Source organism: Electrona antarctica (genome assembly GCF_951216825.1).
Source record: "Electrona antarctica genome assembly, chromosome: 13".
Taxonomy (NCBI): domain Eukaryota; kingdom Metazoa; phylum Chordata; class Actinopteri; order Myctophiformes; family Myctophidae; genus Electrona; species Electrona antarctica.
In genome coordinates this window covers 30214331-30235107 of record NC_136794.1, presented here as the reverse complement: position 1 = coordinate 30235107, position 20777 = coordinate 30214331, and the positions used below count along the sequence as shown (strand labels likewise).

The window sequence follows — 20777 nt, the reverse complement described above, 5'->3', positions numbered from 1 at the left end:
TGGCAGGCTCTCTGAAACTGTGGCATGCCACATTGATAGACTATTTTCACTGTGCAACACATGCAACAATACCAACCTGGGAGTAGACGTCCTCGCCCTGGTTGAGGAAGCAGTCCAACAGGGACCTGGGAGGGGGCTTGTTCATAGGAAGGCCAGGGGGCATGGGTGTAGGCGTGGGCGGCGCCGAGGGACCGCCAAGATCGGCAGGATCGGCAGGACCGCCAGGACCGCCAGGACCCTGGAACTGGGTGATGTCCAGGCTGGGTCCCGTCTCGTAGAGCAGGCACTCCCCCGTGGTGAAGTTGAACGGCAGCTGCAGCCTCCTCTGGCGAAGGTGCTCCTCGCCCTCAGCGTTACTGTGAAAAGGAAAATGGCCACGGACGGCTTAGCAAACAACACTGCAGAGCTCAAGAACCTGATGTTAGATAGGAAAGTGTGGAGGGCAGCGATCCGATGTTGGTGTTGGCTAGACCTCACTCTCGCAGTAACAAACTCAGGTTGCTATCATTACTTGTATTTTCAGACAGACAAACCTGTTTGAAAACACCAAAAGTTTGAAAATGGGGATATGAGGTTTCTTGCCTGACATCGACAGCATCCAGTATAGCAGCACTTACACTAGAGCTCTCTGGCGTGCGATGATGAAGTCAGGCCTCCCTCCTTTGAAGACCACCTTGGCGTTGGCCTGCACCCACACCCAGCCTGCTGTTTTGGACAGCAATCTGAACACCGTCAAGCCACTCTCTCCTGTTTTTATCACTGCCAGGGAAAGGGAAAAGTCATCATTACACTTTAGATTCATTCACACACTAAATCGACCAGTGACCACTACCCCCCACCCCCTTCTTTTTCCTCTTTTTCTTGGAATAACGACACGATGGGAACTATGCACAAAAACAAATTTCACCCACTCTTGTACTTGTAAAACTGTGATGTGACAATAAAGTTGATTCTGACCGTGCTGCAGGATTAGATCTTTGGTCAGCTAAGGCAGTGGTTATCAAACTTTGTGATATGTATTTGGCTGCGGATCCCCAACTGAAAATGTTTGGTGATTTCAGATTTATGATGCGCTGCCAGCTTGTACATCTGCTATTTTTTAATAGCCAACGTATAAATGGATAGTGTTTTAAATGATTGTAATGCTATAGTAACTAATTTAGCTGGGGGCCCCCTGGATTCCTAAATTCTTATAACTAAAACCACCCATGCACTCGTAAAACCAACTAAACCAAACTGAAGTAAATAAATAAACAGAAAATAAAAACTAAAACATAACATCATCTTGGCTCATAGGTTCGGGACAAATCCTGAACCTATGAACCTATAGAGCAAAGTGTGTCAACGTACTGCGAATGTGGTTGTCAGCGCAGTACATCATGTCTGCAGCATGGATGAACTGGTAGCCGGAGCCCCTCATGCACAGCTCAATCTCAGAGTAACCCAGGACCACCTTCCCCCTGGAGAGACAAGAGAGACACACAAAACAACAGGTTAGCCTTTTTTTTTTATCTTGTAAAGTTGCAGCCCAAAGCACATTATATGCTATTAAAAAAATCACACCCGTGTGAACTGAGTGGTGTAAGGTCTTATATAGAATTATAGACTGATCAGCTGTGGTCTGACGTAATGTCTGACGTAATGAAATCACACCCGTGTGAACTGGGTGACCATAGCAACCATGCTCATTTTTTGGTACGAACAGACAGACAGACAGACACGTAAACTAACAAAGCCAGTTGTAGGAGTGGTTTACACCACTCAAAAAACTGCCATATCTCATCGGTCTCATCTCATGTGTTGTGGACACAGCTGACACTGCTGAAAAACATAAGTTGTGAGTGTCCTTAAATAAACCCTACACCAAAGTTGACCTGATTCCAAAGGGCTGTATTCATACTGTACTACAGTAGGCAGGCCCCGCTGCTTTCACTCTCCACTTAATATCTTGCATTGTTGTGACACATTGTGAGCTATTAGATTTTCCAGATTGTTCAGCCCAGAGAGTAAGGTCAATATCTTCCCCAGTTGCAGTTTTGCAGTCTATTGGGATTCACCAACAGATGGCGTTTGGAGCCAAAGCGTTTTGAAAACAGGTTCCTCAGCTTGGCAAGAATGTGTGCATGTACAGTACTGCACATGGAGAACTATTAAACACTCATAGGTGCATATGAGACACATTTTAATATTTGCTAATGACTTCTATCTATGAGATATTTCAGTTAATGTTATAATCTATAAGTAGGTAAACTGTTACCATACTTTTCTCAGTTGATGTTAGTTATAATATGCAGATGTAGGCTATTTTAGATATTTTACTGTTGCTTGACCATACATGCAAAGTATATTTTTTAGATATTTAGCGGTGGGGGGGGATTCAGATTTTACGGGGGCCAGTTTCGAATTGCAGCCATCCGTAGGTGCCCTTTGAGAGCGGTTTTGAAGGAGTCAAGGGATTCGCATGTCTTAATGACTGTTGGTAGGGCGTTCCACATTTTGGTGGCATAGTAGCGAAAATAATTTAGTCCCTTGTTTGTGCCGAATCTGGGTTGTACATGGTTCGTTGCACTCCCTCTGGTGTTGTGGGTGTGACCGTTTGTTGACAAGGATTCATGTAATTTATTCTGGTCTTGCACTTTGTATGGTTGTTCTGGATAAGAAATGCCTAAATTGCCTAAATTGTTGTCTTGGCTGATTTTGATCTTAGGCCATTCAAATCGACAAAAGAAATCTGTATTCTTATTATATTATTTTGTATGAAAATCTCATATTCATATTTTGGGGGTCCCTGGAACAAAATATGTTTGAGATAGGGCTCGGAGGCCAAATGTATATAGCTATTGATATGAAAAGGTTTGAGCAGTGATTTCTTTTTCTTCAGAAAACAGTTTTAGATTTAGACATTTAGATTTAGACAAGACATTTGTATGTAATGGGCCTCGGGTCTTAATGGGTCAAATGGCTATCATCATCACCTGCTGTCGATGCCCATGGGAGTGAAGTCCAGCTTGTGCTTGGTCTGGAAGATGAGCGTCTTGGTCCGGATCTCCAGGATGGAGGGAGGCTGGACGGGCATGGCCACCGAGAAGAAGGACAGCTGGGGCTGGATGCGCGTCCCGTCCTCACTCACACAGCTCTGACCGTGGAGGTACTTCAGCCGCCCTTGAAACTTCAGGGCCTGGTGGTGGTAGGACAGGGAGTCACCATATTGATCATTGTAATAAATAATACGTGGTGACTAGTAGGGTTGTCCCGATCAGATCGTGTGATCGGAAAGCGGGGGCCGATCACGGCATTGTCAAATGATCGAATCAGATCGGGAGCAACAACAAAAAAACGTGATCAGGACATCCCTAGTATCAATATTATATCAATATCATGATATTAGACTATAATCTGTGATTTTGGATATTGTACTATTGTGATATGGATCGGATCAGGAGGAAAAAAACATGATCGGGACATCAATAGTGGTGAGGTAGGGTCAGGGTCAGAGTCTTACCAGGAAGCCAGAGGAGTTGTCCAAGAGACAGCGGAAGCGACAGATAAAACTTCTCTCCAGGAAGGAGGAGTTCTCCGGGGGAAGACGATCGGGGTCATAGTTCACGGTGTCACTGCTACCTGGCATAGCTGACGAAAAAACCAAAAATGAATTATTTAAAATGCTCTTTGCAAAAGGTTGAGTGTATGTGTCGAGTGTACACATTGGATAATTTAACAAAATAAAAATAACAAAATGGTCCTGGGAGGGTTGACCGGTCAACAAACTCCGGTCGACAAGCTTTTTCGTGTACATTGATTAGTTCTGTCCATCTTACAATCTGACCCTGGCTCCTGCATGGGTGTAGAGTAGGCTTTGAGGTTGAGGGTAATGCTGCGTTCACACACGGGCAGATGCAAAAGATACAAAGATCCAAAGCTACACAGAGTATTTGTATTTGTAGGTTTGTGTAAGATGGTAAGATGTGTGTAAACATCTTACCATCTGAACCGGGCTCCTGGGTGAAGGGTTTGGGGTTTTACCGTTATGTGTAAACATCTTACCATCTGAACCGGGCTCCTGGGTGTAGGGTTTGGGGTTTTACCGTTATGTGTAAACATCTTACCATCTGAACCGGGCTCCTGGGTGAAGGGTTTGGGGTTTTACCGTTATGTGTAAACATCTTACCATCTGAACCGGGCTCCTGGGTGTAGGGTTTGGGGTTTTACCGTTATGTGTAAACATCTTACCATCTGAACCGGGCTCCTGGGTGAAGGGTTTGGGGTTTTACCGTTATGTGTAAAGTTCTTACCATCTGAACCGGGCTCCTGGGTGAAGGGTTTGGGGTTTTACTGTCATGTGTAAACATCTTACCATCTGAACCGGGCTCCTGGATGAAGGGTTTGGGGTTGAGGGCGAAGTGCAGCTGCTGTCTGAACAGGCCCCTGTCGTCTGTGTGGATGAGCTCATAGACACTCTGGTGGATCACGTCTGACTGCAGGGGGGGGAACACAAGACAACGCATACGTACATACTAGTGTTAGTGTAGTTGGACACTTTGGTCAGCCTGTCACAGGGTATTTCTCCTCCCGCTTTTACACACCAGACAGTGGCCTTGTGGTTAGAGTGTCCACCCTGAAACTGGGAGGTCGGGGGTTCGATCCCCGGCCGGGTCATACCAAAGACTGTAAAAATGGAACCCAATGCCTCCCTGCTTGGCACTCAGCATCAATGGGTTGGATTGGGGGTCAAATCAAATAATGATTCCCGAGCGTGGCGCACGCTGCGGCTCACCACTCCAAGAGATGCGTCAAATGCGGAGAACACACACTGCGTTAACGTGTGTGACTAATCGTACGACTTTGACTTTGACACACAATACACCAGTTGATCTGGTACCAGCCAAATTTAGAACAAACATGGAGAAATTCTCATTCTATTAGCCTACTCTGCCAACAAAATGTGGAATCCTCCGACACCATCAATTAAAGGATGTGCATCACTGGTTTCTTTCAAAGCTGACTTAAAAAAAATTAAATAAACATCTATAAACATCTATATCCCCAAATGGATAAATATTTGGCCCTGACAAAACGCAACAGGAAAACAAGCCACTTATAATAAGCAGACCTGGCAACACTGGTATAGTGACCAGATTTCAAGCTAGCAGCAGACCAACAACAAGGCTGTTTTTATATCCAGACAGACATCCAGGAAACGGAATGGAAGCTCATATGGGTTGGAACATTCACTGTTGCTATTGTTGTCAATTTGAAAGCAGTCTACAGAAAGCAGACAGGGACAGTGAAAGGGGAAGTACAGAGACACACTGTTGCATAGGGCTGATGCATTCCCCCAGGGAGCCAGACCAATGTATTGGTCAGGCCGATGTATGGGCCTCTTTTCGACGGTAAAACAAAGAAACAAGTCCTGTTTTTGTATCCACTTTCCACTATTTTGCTCATGTCATAATAATAGGTGAAAATGATAATCTGCTATTTATGATTTATTTTAATTAATAGGGCTTAACGAGTGGTAGAATAAAATGTTATTTGTGTTTATTGTTATCTATTGTTTTACGTATGAGTATAATGTTTTCAAAAAGTAAACATTAATAAAATCTTAACTTTTTCAATTTGCTTAGAAAATTTTAGCCAAGATAATATACACGATAATATAAGTAAAAAACATGCAGACAATCGTTCGCTACCAAAATCAGGATCGGCGTCTGACCCAAGTTAAGAATCTGGCAAGATTCAAGCTCAAGATTCAAGATTCAAGGGGCCCTATTATGCGTGTCTTAAGTACCAGGTCTTATGACTTAACTTAAGACCTGGAGGCGTGGTCAATGCTGTTTGGCCACTCAGAATAGCCAAATGGCATTGATCACGCCTCCAGGTCTTAAGTTAAGTAATAAGACCTGGTACTTAAGACATGCATAATAGGGCCCAAGGTCTCTGAAAAGGGGAAGTACAGAAACCTTTGCGCAAGTTGACTTTTGCAAACTGAGTGACGCATTCCAAGGGGCGCTTTAGCCATGGGTACATCGTTGTTGTCGGGCAGAAACCTCTTATCTCCATATTTATTTTTGTGTTTTTTCGTAAAATTAGCGCCCTACTTGATCACACAACAGCGCAAAAGCATCAAACGTAGCAGATCTGCAAGCTCTAAACGCGGCGTGTATATCTGCTACATTTGCCGTTTCTGAATATCAATCCTAAAAAGAAACAGTTTTGAACATGTGAGGTTTCCAGCCGGCAGAGACGCCATGCTGGGTGGGGGAGGAAGAGGTCCCCAAACGACTTGACCGAATGGAAAACTAATACAAACCGCTCACATTTGGTATGGGGAGGAGAAGGGGAAAAAAAGAGGAAATGATTGTGTGCACCTCAGAATAATATGCATTACGGTATATTTAAAGAAGTTCTGTTTATGAAAGTCCTGGAAAAAGCATGTCTGTTATTATAAGCCCAACGAACCCTTGGGGCGCAAAGGCTTGCATCTATTGGAGGTCCTGTCCCAGCCTGGCCAGTGTCTGTTCTGGTGCAGTCAATGGTGGTGGTGGAAGAACTACTCAGATTCTATTACTAAGACATACCGCACTTAAAGCACCAATAGACAGTGGCGTAAAGTAACTAAGTACATTTATTATTATTTGTACTTTATTTGAGTAGTTCCAGTTTTCAATACTTTTACTTCTACTCCACCAAAGTACATCTCAGTGGCAAATATTGTACTTTTACACTACAATTATTTGAAAACTTCAGTTACTAGTTACTGTAGATTTTGATTATTATTACAAAACACACATTAGGCACTTCATTTAGGCAGATCTGCTATTATCTAAATGATTGTATACATTTGAAAACTTGTGACATGGGACATTCTGCACAATGAGTATTTCTATACTGCAGAATTGATACTTTTACTTATTAAAGTAAAAACTTCATGTGCAGAATGTTCCATTTCACAAGTTTAAAAAATGTTGTCAATCTTTTGAAAATAGCCAATATACCTCTGAGATGTAGTGGAGCAGAACCATAACATATTGGAAATTGGAAATACGTTTAAGTACAGCACTTGAGTAAATACTTAAGTTACTTTCCACCACCGAGTAAATGTACTTAGTTACTCTGGTGCAGAGAAGCCAGCCCTATATACCACACAGCTCATTTATAAAAACAAGAGGTAGTGTGTGGTTTGTGGCGTGTACCTCAGTGCCTCGGCTGTTGGGAGCGCTGAATAAACAGGGCTCTGACTGCCGCGCACGCACGCACACACACACACACGCGCGCACACGCACAAGCACACCTTTAACATCAAACGTGATGTTGTCAAACTGCATTACCAGAGACTGCTTTTCATTGTATATTCCTGTTTTATTGGAAGCTCACAATAGTCATAGTGTGTGTGTGTGTGTGTGTGTGTGTGTGTGTGTGTGTGTGTGTGTGCGTGCGTGCGTGCGTGCGTGCGTGCGTGCGTGCGTGCGTGCGTGCGTGCGTGCGTGCGTGCGTGCGTGCATGCGTGCGTGCGTGCGCATCACCCAAATCATAGGCAAAATTAAAGCTCTACTGCTATAGACTTAGCCTCGAAGTGGCCAGACGCAAATCTTCTGGTGAAAAAAAAGTAATCCGCCTTCGTGGATTACACTGTGATATTAGTATGGGGCCAAGCCAGGCTAATAGAGACTGCTGTTTAGATTCTTCCCCCATCTTATGATTTGGTTTAGATGTACGACTGTGGCATCATGGGACTCATCATGGGAGCCACTCATGACGGGTTTTTTTGGATGATCTTATCTATCACACTTTTTTTTACTTTTTTTACGACGGCTGTATCTGCGATTATGCAACATAATGCAATTGTGTTCTTGGATTTTAAACCATCCACTTAAAAGTTGTTCAGATCAAATCTACAAGCTTGCAATGTGGGGACCCATTTGGTAAAGAAAAAACAGGAACTCAGTTTGGCTCCTCCCCTTTATTAGTCCACTTCCTCCTGGGTGCTTCTGTGTTTATTCCTACTTATGGATGGATGGATGGATGGATTTTATTTTGTCATTGAACACTGTTTACACACATGTACAACGAAATTGATTTCTTGACATCACTCCAAAGCAGTACAAAAGTAATCATATGTGTTAGTAGTAGCACCCAGTAGGTACCAATAATAAAAAGCAGTAAGAAAGAGAAATACCAGTGTATGTACAGTCAGTGAAGAGTTCATGTTTTTGGACCGGGAGGGGGGGGGGGGGGGGGGGGGGAGACGACGACTCTATCTCTTGGTCAGAGAGTTCAAGAGGACAATGACTGAGGGGAAGAAGCTGTTTCTGGATCGGGTGGTTGAAGTCTTGAGGCATCTGTAGCCTTTTCTCCTCTGTGAATGGGAGGGGTGGAACAGTCTGTTGTTGGGGTGGGAGGCATCCTTGATGATGCTGAGGGCTTTAGACTGGCAGCGTTGTTTGTGGATGTACTCAATTGATGGTAATGAGGAACCTATAATGCGCTGTGCAGTTTTCACCACCTTCTGTAGTGATTTCCGCTCTGCCACAGTACAGTTTCCGTACCAAGCGGTGATACAGTAGGTCAATGTACTTTCAATGGTACCCCGGTAAAGGTTTTCCAGAGTCTGGTGGGATAGCTTGACTTTCCTTAGTCTCCGCAAGAAAAAGAGATGCTGGTGGGCCTTCTTTATGAGGGATGATGTGTTTAGGGTCCAGGAGAGGTCTTCAGATATGTGGACCCCCAGGAACTTGAAGCTGGTGACACGCTCCACCTCCACACCATCGATGAGGATCGGAGCATGCTGCCCCCCTCTGCTCCGTCTGAAGTCCACCACCAGCTCCTTTGTCTTGGAGGTGTTAAGGGCGAGGTTGTTCTCTGCGCACCACCTCACCTGGTGTTGTACTTCCTCCATATAGGCGCGTTCGTCGTTGTTCTTGATAAGGCCAATCACTGTAGTGTCGTCTGCGAACTTGATGACATGGTTTGAGGCATGTGCAGGTGTGCAGTCGAAAGTGAAGATACTAACAACACTACATGTTTAGGGCAGTGGTGCTGCTGTTAGCAGAATCTGTCTTGAGAGATTAAACAAGTTTGTAGATCGGCTGTTTTCTGATCAAAAAAGTTCAGTTTCAATTTTTTGTTATTGCTTTTTCTTGTTTTGCTTGTCATCAAGTATCAATATACTATTATTACTATTACTACTTTAAGTAATAGGATATTTGATATCCTGTCAAAAACATGGACCCTTTAACAGTAAAATCGACCAATTGGTAGAGCAAGTTATGTAACTTGATATATAATATATAATACAAATAATAAAGATAATGGTCAAATAATTTTCAGAAAACATGCTCTACCAAACGGGTTGTTTGTCACTTTATGGTAGAAGTAGTGAAAGTTCAGTTTCTTGCACTGTAAAATGATTTAGTCTCCATCTGTGTAAACAGATATTAGCAACAGTGGATGTTCAAAAGTTATTATTTTGTTTTGTTTTCCGTTATAAATTGTCAATATATTATCTTGGCATTACTGCCTTTTACCAAATTCAAGCATTTTTTTGACAGGAATAAAATCATACTTATAGCACAATTTCAGCATATATTATAATGAAAACACATTCAATATATCATAATAACAACAATTAGTTGTATTTATTCATAGCAAATAGTATTTTTGGATTACTTTAGTTTAGCTTGCACGTTTACCACAATGTGACATCTCTACCGTCTGGTAGAGGCTTATATTTTAATAACTGGTGGGTATGTTATTAAAAACAAAATTGATTGTTGTTATTATTGCCTAAAGGAAGTAAAATATGCAAAGATTTTTAACTTTAGAGGGTTAATAATCAGTGGTCTGCAGGACATCAGGCCTAAGGCAAAAAAAAGAAGTGGCATGGCATGGGGTGGTGCTGTGCATGTGATGTGTGGGCATGCAGCGCCAGAGGGGGAAAGCCTCTCTCGCTCTCTCTCTTTCTAGCAGAGAGCTGGCTTGGTTTGCGTGGGACGGCTATGGAGACGCAGACACTGACTGGCTCCAGTGACGACAGAGAGAGGGGCCTCGTGGAGAGCTGTCAGCACCCAGCAATAGCTGGAAGGACCTTGACAACTGAGCAGCAGTGTGTCCACAGAGTAAAGCCTCCGATTCATGCTTTGCCGAGAATAGCAGACCTGCGAGCTCATAACGTTGTTCTCTCCCCCGCGTCATCAGCTCCATACCCTAGCTGGGGTTGGCAAAATGGTCTTTCTGTGTGGAGTTTGCATGTTCTCCCCGTGTCCCCCTGAGGTAGGTTCCCTCACAAAAGACATGCAGTAATCCTGGTCTCTATACTGCCTCCCCCTGGTCAGCTGGGGCACTTGATGGGAGGGGAAATTAACTGATTGCCGGGGAAACTGTCAGGTGATAAGAAGCGGCCTGCTCACTTCTCATGCATTGAAGGAAGCATGAGCTCAGTTCGGGGCTCTCCCCAGGTTGGCAGTGGGAGAGTAGTGTTAGGCATTGGTAAAAAAAAGTATAAGAAATGAATGGAAAATCACATTCTGATGGGTGAGTTGGCCGCCCCCAAAGCTCTATGCTAGGTCAACTCCTGTTTCTCCCCTCTACACCAAATCTCTAGTAGCCGATCTACAAGCTATTTTAAAAAAAGCTAAATGTACAAACGTAGTAGGTCATTGTTAAAGAGTGTCGCGGAAAAGTAGTAAAAATAGCCCAGCTCTTGTGAGCTTATAGATCTGCGTTTTTTGCCTTTTCAACAGTCACGTTTTTTTCTTCACTGCTTTTCACCACTACATCGAGTCAAAATACATTAGTCAATTAATACACTAGTCAATTAATGCAAATGTAACATATTTACACATCCCTTTTTATAACGGGACATCAAATATCTGTGTTTGTGAAACACTGTTTTTCACAAAACATTTTAGCGTAGTTGCACTTTTATCTTATTCTCATTTACTGTTACAAAATGCTTCTTTGTATTTCTCTTCAAGACGAGTTCCTGTTTTGTTGTTTTCAACTAGCTTAGCTTGCATAGTATACATTACAGTACAGCATCACAGTGACAGAAGAGAAGATGAAAGCCTAACCCCAGCACTGCGCTCAGACTTTCTTGTGGGCTCTGCCGCGGAGCAGTACAGATGCAATAGAGATAATGAAAGAAAGCAGAGATAATGGGAACCACATGTGCTACGGTGCAGCAGATTACATATTCATGGCGGACCATCCCTGCACATAAGCGACGGAATCTCCCCTTTGTCTAGCAGCAAAAACATATATACTAGTGTATATCCCAAGGAGAGGGCAAAAACGCAACTGCAAAATTTGCTACAAGACATTTCCTTCAACACCTAACTATTTCGGTTAGGTAACAGGTGGTTGAGGCAGAGATCTGCTTCTTTGATGCTGAGACGGGAAAACAATTTGGACTCATCCCAAGTCATGCACCGGAGCCGTTTGTTCGTTCTCGTCTGTGAGAGAGCGGAGGCTGGGGCCCTCTCTCTGTTTGCAGCACTGATTAACTACAAATGTTGCCCTTGGCATTTCTGTTTTCCACCGAGAGGGGCTATTTCTCAAAGGAGCCAAGCCATCCAGAACGTTAGACGTTCAACAAAAGCCTGTTTCATCCCAGCCTCTAATGCCTAAATTTACTGCCACTCTGCTCCATGCTAATCCATTTCCTCAATTCAAATGCACTCGTCAATCTACATGTCAGAGAGTGATTCACTTCTTATTGTGCTGGGGGAACGTGGCGGATCGCTGGAGACACGGAGATTAAACACAGCATATAGACTGATGCACTCGTGTGTTGATGGAGAGGGGGACGCACCCGCAAATTATGTGCTAGACGCCGGTGGTGTTTAATTTGAGACTATTAATGTCTTATCATTTTTTATGTTGTGTGGGAGTTAAACTCTGTAAAAGAAAATACTATAACAATGCAAATCATTCTTTAACCACTTATAATCTCTAGTACTAAATCTCTTCTCCGAAAAAAGCTCAAAGATCGGCTATTGTTGGCTAATGTTCTCCCCAGATCAGCGATGCTAAGGTTCTGCTATACCAGTGGTTATCAAGCAGTGGTCCGGGGATCACCAGTGGATCTTGAGGGGTTCCAGGTGGTACCCAGCTAAATGATGGAGAGTTGGTAACCAAATGGACTCTTATAGATCTTTAACTCTTGTGAATGTAAAATGAAACTAAATGGACCATTGCGGGTCCATTTGGTAACCTGTCCATTTGCTTAATCTGCATTACTTAATTTACAAGAAGTCCACACACAATTAGAGAATGTAGAATAATTGTTATTTTGATTGAACGTTTGTTATCTCTCTTAATGCTACCACATCAATACAGCATGGAATTGTGGACAAAAAAACGACAGCGGGTACTACAGGCTTTAGTTCCGACATACTATTGGTCCGAGTGACATTAGCTCTACAACGTACCTCAAACCCTAACCTAACCCTAACCGCAAGCGCGGGAGCAGAGCATGTTTGATCGCATGGCCGACCATTGTTCTCACATGCTGCGTGTGCATTCCACGACAGCTCTGTACTAGGTCTGCTATAGAACAACCTCTTCACCGATAAATAGCAGCTAGCCAATCTATACGAGCACACGTCAATGATGAATGTTTATGTTTCCCCCAGCACAGGGATGTTAGCTTTAATAAATAAATAAATAAAATGAATGAATGAATGAATGAATGAATGAATGAATGAATGAATGAATGAATGAATGAATGAATGAATGAATGAATGAATGAATGAATGAATGAATGAATAAATAAATAAATAAATAAATAAATACATAAATACATAAATACATAAATACATAAATAAATAAATAAATAAATAAATAAACAAACAAACAAACAAACAAACAAACAAACAAACAAACAAACAAACAAACAAACAAACAAACAAACAAGGACAAACAAGAGCTGGATGGGCAGCCAGGTGTTATACCATACCTGATGGAAGCCCAGGTAGTCCTGGATGGTGGTGGAGACGTAGAAGACCAGGCCATCAGCTGTCACCACCATCACGAAGCCATTGAGCGCCTGCACAGAGAGGACAACAACACGTTCACTGAGTCAGGTGAAGTGTTATTTTGGCAGCAGATTTGTATATAGGGTTGTGTCATAGTCTTTTGAACAAAACTTAATTTAGTTTTTATGCTTTACCTTTAGTCTAGTCTTGTTATAGTCGACAAAATATCATAAGATTTTAGTCGACTAAATGTACAGTTGATTGTGTGTTTTGTTGTATTTTGGTGGTGCCTTGATAGCATGCTGAAAATAGAATAGTCATTTTATGTTTGGTTACGCTTGGGTATTGCGCTCTGAAAATGTACAAGCTCACAGCGCGTCGCAGCGATCGTATAGTATATAACTTATACAATCTGTATGGTGGAGTATGTTAATAAAAACTAACTTATACAATTGGGGTGGCTGTATTTTGACTCCTTGCTCTTCTATTGAGACACATAGATCGTGTCAAATGACATGTCTCTCACCAAGACACAGGATCTGAGAAGAACTTTGGACCAGAAGGTCAAGATTCAACTTAGCCCACCACCGCAGAGGTTGTTGGTTCAAATCTACCATGGTAGACCGTAGTCTATACGAACACAATTGATTAGTGTTGGTGGGAGGGAAGCCGGGTGCATGGGGAGGGTACTGTATCTCTGCATGTATTCCTACGGGCTGAGGTGGCACCTGTCCCCACAACGCAGAAATGTGTGTGGGAAGGAATTATTTGGCATAACGACAAAAAATGGGGATAAAAATGTGTAAAAAAATATATATACAAATTTAAAACCACACCACTGCTTTAGCGTCACACGAGGAAAATTCAAGTCGCACATCAAACAGTTGCAGTAGAGAATGAAAGTCACCTCGCGTGTGTGTCTGTCTGCCAGGCTGGACGTTAACAACGGCTGCTCAATGCCACATACTGTAAGCGGAAGCCCAGGAAGTACCGCCCTAAAGGACAGGAAGTACCGCCCTAAAGGACAGGAAGTACCGCCCTAAAAGCCCTACAGGAAGTTAGCATTATACCGTGCAGATCTGTTTACATTCCCAGGTCAAGAAACCTGTTGTGATTGGTCTGGAAAAAAATAAGTAAGAAAAAGATTTTTTTTCCCAGGCTTTTACCCTCGTGTGACGAGACAAGACTGGGAACGTGGTTATAGCGACTGACCCCTGCCTGTTTAGATCAGGGGCCTTTTCAGGCCAAGGACCCTTTGGCCGAGAGAGATGAGATGAATGCTGAAAAGTAACCGTTTTGCACAAAATGAGGTTTCCACCCAACAGAGACGATGTTCACATTGCATGCTACTGTGTGCATGTTTAGATAGATGTGGTTTGCGTATTCGCAAGTATGTCATTTATAGTTTCAATGTCTACATGTTCAATAGCCACTTTGTAGCACATATTTGCTTTGCGTTCAAATTACTCGACCACGTATGCTGCTGTTGTTGAGTACAGTCCAGTCCATTGCTGTCTGTCTCTATACACCGGCCTTGCACTCTGTAAATGTCTCCAGATAATAAGAGTGTCCGCTAAATGCCTAATTGTACCTCAGATGACAGAAATAACATGCACTTCTGTCTGTTTACATTGTACTCCTGTGTCTATCAATTTATTTTGGAACCCTGCACTCCTGTGTGTGTGTGTGTGTGTGTGTGTGTGTGTGTGTGTGTGTGTGTGTGTGTGTGTGTGTGTGTGTGTGTGTGTGTGTGTGTGTGTGTGTGTGTGTGTGTGTGTGTGTGTGTGTGTGTGTGTGTGTGCGTGTGTCTTTTTAAACATCTTTTTGCTATTTAGCTGATGTGCGTTCATATCCAGAGCAATTCCCAATGAGTGCTCATTATCGTATTGCTCAAGGACAGACACAGCTTGGCTGCAGTGTGGTGTTTGGATTTGTAAAAAAAAGTTTTGACTTCGCGAGACAGTTTGTCCAATACAGCCACTGAGCCAAACTACTGCACAGTGCAGTGATATGTGTGCTTATGTGCATCTTAACCACTAGCCTAAAGGGGAATTCTCCTTGATGTCGGTCTCCTCTCCACACGGGAGACGGGGGTTCAATTCCCGGGTGGTACACAATACACATGCATCTATTATATGTGTAAATACAATACTTTACGTCTGTGATAAATGTCTGTGATTGCGTTTTTGGTCCATTCATTCCTATCGAACCTGTATGATTTCCCATGTGCTTGCAAAACTACTCCTTCTGCTTTTTATTATTATTTAAAAAACAAAAATGCTGATGTAGAACAGGCGTTCTCAACATTTTTGGCTGGGGACCCCCAGAAATGTTTGGCCATGTCTCACGACCCCTGTCCCGCCCCCCCCCCCCCCCCTCACCCCCAATACAAATTATCCGCTACAATAACCTTAATAATAGAGAAAATTCATCATCAATAAATACTGAAATCAGATAAAAACATTCACACACGCACACACACACACACACACACACACACACACACACACACACACACACACACACACACACACACACACACACACACACACACACACACACACACACACACACACACACACACACACACACACACACACACACACACACACACACACACACACACACACACACGTCATCTTAACTTAGCCATGACTTTCCTTAGCTGTAAAATGGCATTATAGCGTTGGCTGGGTGCGTTTAAATGCAGTACCTGGAGCAACAGATCCCCTTCAGAGAAGCGTGTGGCGTCCATCCCATTTGTGTTGAGGCCGTTGTTTCCAGCGGGAAACATGACACTTTTCTTCATGGTCGCTGCAGGCAACAAGAGAGAGGGAGAGAGAGAGGGGGGGGGGGGAGGAGAGGGAGAGAGAGATGTGGGGGGAGAGAGAGAAAGAAAGACAACACATTAGCACGCAAAGCCGTAAAGCAATACAGCCAATACAGCTTTTACTTTCTATTCTTTATTTATTTTCCTTTTATTTCTTCCTCCTGCTCCCCCCTTCTTTATTCTTTTGGACGCTATTTTACGTTCTGAAAACCCACTCTCTGCCAAATTGTTGGTCCAACCTTGTGGAGCAGTTATTTTTGGTGAATCTTCTCCCCCACAATAGCTCAATTTAGCCAATGCCTTGGCTGGGACATTCCTGCAATCTGCAGGCCTCTCACAACTGATGAATGGACATTACCGAGGCTTCCACAATTTACAATTTAGGCATTTAGCATCTACGCTCTTAATCCAGAGCGATTTACAGTAAGCAAGAACAAAAAACATGGTAATACATCAAATACATAAAAAAAAAAAAACGAATACGTAAGCTAAGAACAGTGGAATATCTATCCGATGAAACTATAAGTGTATACTATAGAGTGTTATGTCTACATAAAGTGCTATTTAAGTTACATAAGTTGAGCCTATGCATACGCCTGTAGGAGGTCAAGGCTAGGGCAAGTACTACGGCAAGTGCTATGGGCTAAGATGGAGTCTGAAGAGGTGGGTTTTCAGACTACGGTGGAAGATTGGGAGTGAGTCTGCAGTTCTGATTGCAATTGGAAGTGCATTCCATAGTTTTGGAGCAAGAAGGGAGAAGAGTTTGGGATGTGTGTCCCGGCATTTTTAGCGAAGGTACTTCCAGCTTCCCTGCGTTGGCTGATCTGAGTGCACGGGAGGGTTTGTAGGGTGCGATCAGACTTGCAAGATATGACGACCCCCCCCCCCCACACCGGTTTCAAGTCCTGCCATCAGCTAAATGAAAATCATGGGCACTGTGAGGAAATTCCACACATGATGATCACAACTCTCTCTCTTACTCAGTCACTCAATCACTCTCTCTATGCTAGCTCCTGCGTGACATAATGTTGGATACTGTTCGGTGTTCGCTCACATCTGCAGGAGGATGTAGGCAGTGCTGGCTACACTTGTTTAGTCTGTTAGCTGTGCTAAAAAATAAAGATTTTAGAATTAAAAGTGTTGTCCCTGACTGTGTTTCTGTTTGAATGAAACATGCCAACATGGTCACGTTGGGAGCAGAGTGGAAACAGATAGATGAGACTGCTGTGGTGCTGAAATCTCCATATTTATTTTAATTGCTGCCCTACTACTTCATCATACAAGAGTGTTGCGCAAAAGCTGTGAGAATAGCAGATCTAAAAGCTCATCGTGAGGCGCTGTGAGCTTGCAGATCTGCTATTTTCACTAATTAAAATGGTTTAAAAAAAACACACTTGTGTGAAGTGAGGGGCGCTCTTATCATCATACATCACCACATTCCAGCCAATCACAATTGGCCTCCTCACTGTTCTGTCATTGCGGCCAATCACAATTGGCCTCCTCACCTTTCTGTCCTCAATACGTACATTGCTCAGCCAATCAAATCATCACTATGGGGTGCTCAGCCAATCAAATCATCACTATGGGGTGCTCAGTCAATCATATCCTCACTATGGGGTGCTCAGCCAATCATATCCTCACTATGGGGTGCTCAGCCAACCAAATCATCACTATGGGGTGCTCAGCCAATCATATCCTCACTATGGGGTGCTCAGCCAACCAAATCATCACTATGGGGTGCTCAGCCAACCAAATCATCACTATGGGGTGCTCAGCCAATCAAATCATCACTATGGGGTGCTCAGCCAATCATATCCTCACTATGGGGTGCTCAGCCAACCAAATCATCACTATGGGGTGCTCAGCTAATCATATCATCACTATGGGGTGCTCATAGCTCTGGTCCATAGCTCTAAATGCGTTTCATTTAGAGCTATGTTACTCTCAACTTCTGCCGCTCGCATGAATGCAGACCAGCCTCTCCTCTTTAGCGTAAATAAAAAGAACGTTTTTGTTACTCACCAAAACAAAGGCGAGTTGTGTCATTAGAAAGCCTACTTTCCTTAGTGGACGCACTCTGAGCCCCCCACCACACGTATAAACTGTACTTTTTGGCCAGAAAGGGATTTTTTTTCACCGGAGGAAAAATATTCTCTATGAGGCAGTTCTCTGGGCAATATTGGTAGAGGGCGCATTGGAGTAACTAAAAGTATTTTTTTCCCGGTGGAAACCAAATCCCTTTTTGGCCAAAAAGTACCGTTTATACGTGTGGTGGGGGGCTCAGAGTGCGTCCACTAAGGAAAGTAGGCTTTCTATTGACACAACCCGTCTTTGTATTGGTGAGTAGGTCAAACGTTCATGAGATTTCCACAAAAGAGGAGAGGCTGGTCTGATTTCCATTTGAGATTTAAAACTGAAAGTCCCATAGCCTTATACTGCAGGGCAGAATCGTAGAAGCAATAGAAGGCTATGGACCAGAGCTAGGGTGCTCAGCCAATCATATCATCACTATGGGGTGCTCAGCCAATCATATCATCACTATGGGGTGCTCAGCCAATCATATCATCACTATGGGGTGCTCAGCCAATCAAATCATCACTATGGGTACACACAGACACACAAAGCCGGGCATAGGAGAGGCTAGCATCCCTCAAAAACACAACAGTAACGTTTTGCTTGGTTGGAGCAGTGGTAAAGTTCCTGCCCACCACCGCAGAGGTGGTGGGCTTAGTCGAGCGTCCCCCAGACAATTGGCCCTTGTCTGGGGGAGGGAAGCTGGACGGGGATGAGGGTGATACTACGTCCTCCCGGTAGGGGCTTCTCACTGGCCGGCGAGTCAGTTAGTGACAAGTTACACACATGTGGGGAGGAATCAATTGGCATATTAAACGACAGGATTTTAGACATATGAGGTTTCCACCCGACAGCGATGATTTATGAAGCTGCCAGCTTCCAGGACATGGAATATTAACGAGGTACATTTTATAACGGCGTGCCATGCATTTGCTGGACTGAGACAAAAAAGGATCCATGATTTATTGCAGCTTGCCTGCAGAATTTAAAAAAAAGTTATGAACAAGAGTTTATACTGCATCAAAGAAACACAATAGCGAATTAAATATTTTTTTTAAAACCTGTTTTTATTTCAAGAGTTTTGACTGCAACGTTTTGTTGGCATTTGAGGTTGACGTTAGGCTGTTGTTCGTCACATCTCTAACATTCTACTGGCTCGGCCGGCAAGGAGGCAACACAAATGTTAGCATTCCTGCTAATCAATCTCAGACAGCAACACAGTAACACATATTTATACAGTGGAATAAATATATTATTATATATATATATAACTATTCAGTGCTTATCACTGTTTTAGTTGTTTAGGTGAAGAATATGTTTGTGGCACCACTTACTTCACCTCTATCCAATCTGTGTTCATGTAATTGGTCCTCACTTGTCACTAATGCACCACTTCAGAAACCTGCCTATATCTAATACTATAGTAGTTTATTTGTAGTACTATTTGTAATTTCAAACAAGATTTCAAACAATGTTAGCTTGGAATCGATCCACGCTGATGATGTCATTGGTAGGCAGGTTTCTGAACTGTCCAAAGCTCACCAATGAGACGCAGCATAAGTAGACAGAAAGGGTGTCATCTCAGTGGATAATTGCAGCCGGTACAATGTACAGAAACTTATGTGACTTCTTGAAAGGCATGAGACTTTGACTTTCCAAACTGAAAAGCATGGGGCAGTGCATGATTTGACACTTTTTGAGTCTATTGTTGGCAGCATGTATAATTCAACTTCATGCCAGTAATTCTTATCTCACTAGACGATGCAACAAGACAAGTGCAATCTCTTCCCTCAGATAATTATGAGACTTTGTGCTCCCTTCAGCAGCACACTTACTGCAGTCTGTCATTCTAAATGACCGTTCCAGTGTCTGGCTGTGTAAGATCATGCTATAGGAGCTCATTTTGACAGGCTTATATATGTTGCTATAATTTAAGAATGGCAAGCTGACAGTGGAAAAAATGGAGATAAGATGTTTCTGCCCGACAGCAGCGATGTGACAATACTTTGGACTTTGAATCAAGTAACATTTTCAATACAGGCCTATACTGAGTACTCTCTCTCTCTCTCTCTCTTATTTATGGGTCTCTCTCTCTCTCTCTCTCTCTCTCTCTCTCTCTCTCTCTCTCTCTCTCCTCTCTCTCTCTCTCCTCTCTCTCCTCTCTCTCTCTCCTCTCTCCTCTCTCCTCTCTCCCCCCCCCCCCTGCCAGTCAGGGAACAAAGCCTGTTTAGACAACCACTTCCAGTTAAGAGATTACAAAAGACTATACTTTTGGCAAAGGGCCCCTATAACGAACCGTGGTTCTTTTACACAGAGAGGTGCGGCTGCAGCGATCCCAGATATGTTGTTCGTGGCACGGCGAAGCCTCCCGGGCCAGTGTCAGCAAGGAGGGAGCGTACACTGTGTAACGTTTTGTTATTCCATGCTTGGCATCTGGCGTTTCTAGAGAGAAGGAGAGCGGTAGGGCCCGTGCCAAGCTCGACAACTGGCACTCAGCGCACGACTGTTTGTTTTGGCTCCAGTGGCGCTCTGTCTCAATTTTTCATGCCAACGTGAATGGGCGGGCGTGTATACCACCAGTGGTGGAAAAGGTACTCACATTGTTTTATTTAAGTAAAAGTATCAATACTGCAATATAGAAATGCTCTGTTACAAGTAAAGTCCGGAATTCAAAATGTACTCGAGTAAAAGTACAAATGTATTGGCATCAAAATTTACTTAAAGTACCACAAGTGGGGTCCTTGACATGAAAATGTTTGAGAACCAGTGGTTTAAACAACTTTACGAAGCAAGTCCAAATAAGCAACTACACTTTACAATAAACAATTAAGCCCCAAAAAAACGCAACCCGCAACTACCAATATTTACAAGCGACGTTACAGAAAAAACAAGCCCAAAGT

General features: G+C 43.2%; 1 protein-coding gene across 1 annotated transcript in view; it reads right to left on the bottom strand.

Annotated features, from left to right (window-relative positions):
• The window catches only part of ahr2 (aryl hydrocarbon receptor 2), a 73644-nt gene that overhangs the window by 8893 nt on the left and 43974 nt on the right, over window positions 1–20777 (bottom strand). The window contains exons 3-10 of the mRNA XM_079518919.1: window positions 15688–15788; window positions 12956–13045; window positions 4355–4475; window positions 3503–3630; window positions 2976–3178; window positions 1351–1460; window positions 618–759; window positions 77–356 (exon numbers count right to left, since the gene is read on the bottom strand). Of these exons, the coding sequence (XP_079375045.1) occupies window positions 77–356; window positions 618–759; window positions 1351–1460; window positions 2976–3178; window positions 3503–3630; window positions 4355–4475; window positions 12956–13045; window positions 15688–15788 (1175 nt within the window). The remainder of the gene's footprint in view (window positions 1–76; window positions 357–617; window positions 760–1350; window positions 1461–2975; window positions 3179–3502; window positions 3631–4354; window positions 4476–12955; window positions 13046–15687; window positions 15789–20777) is intronic.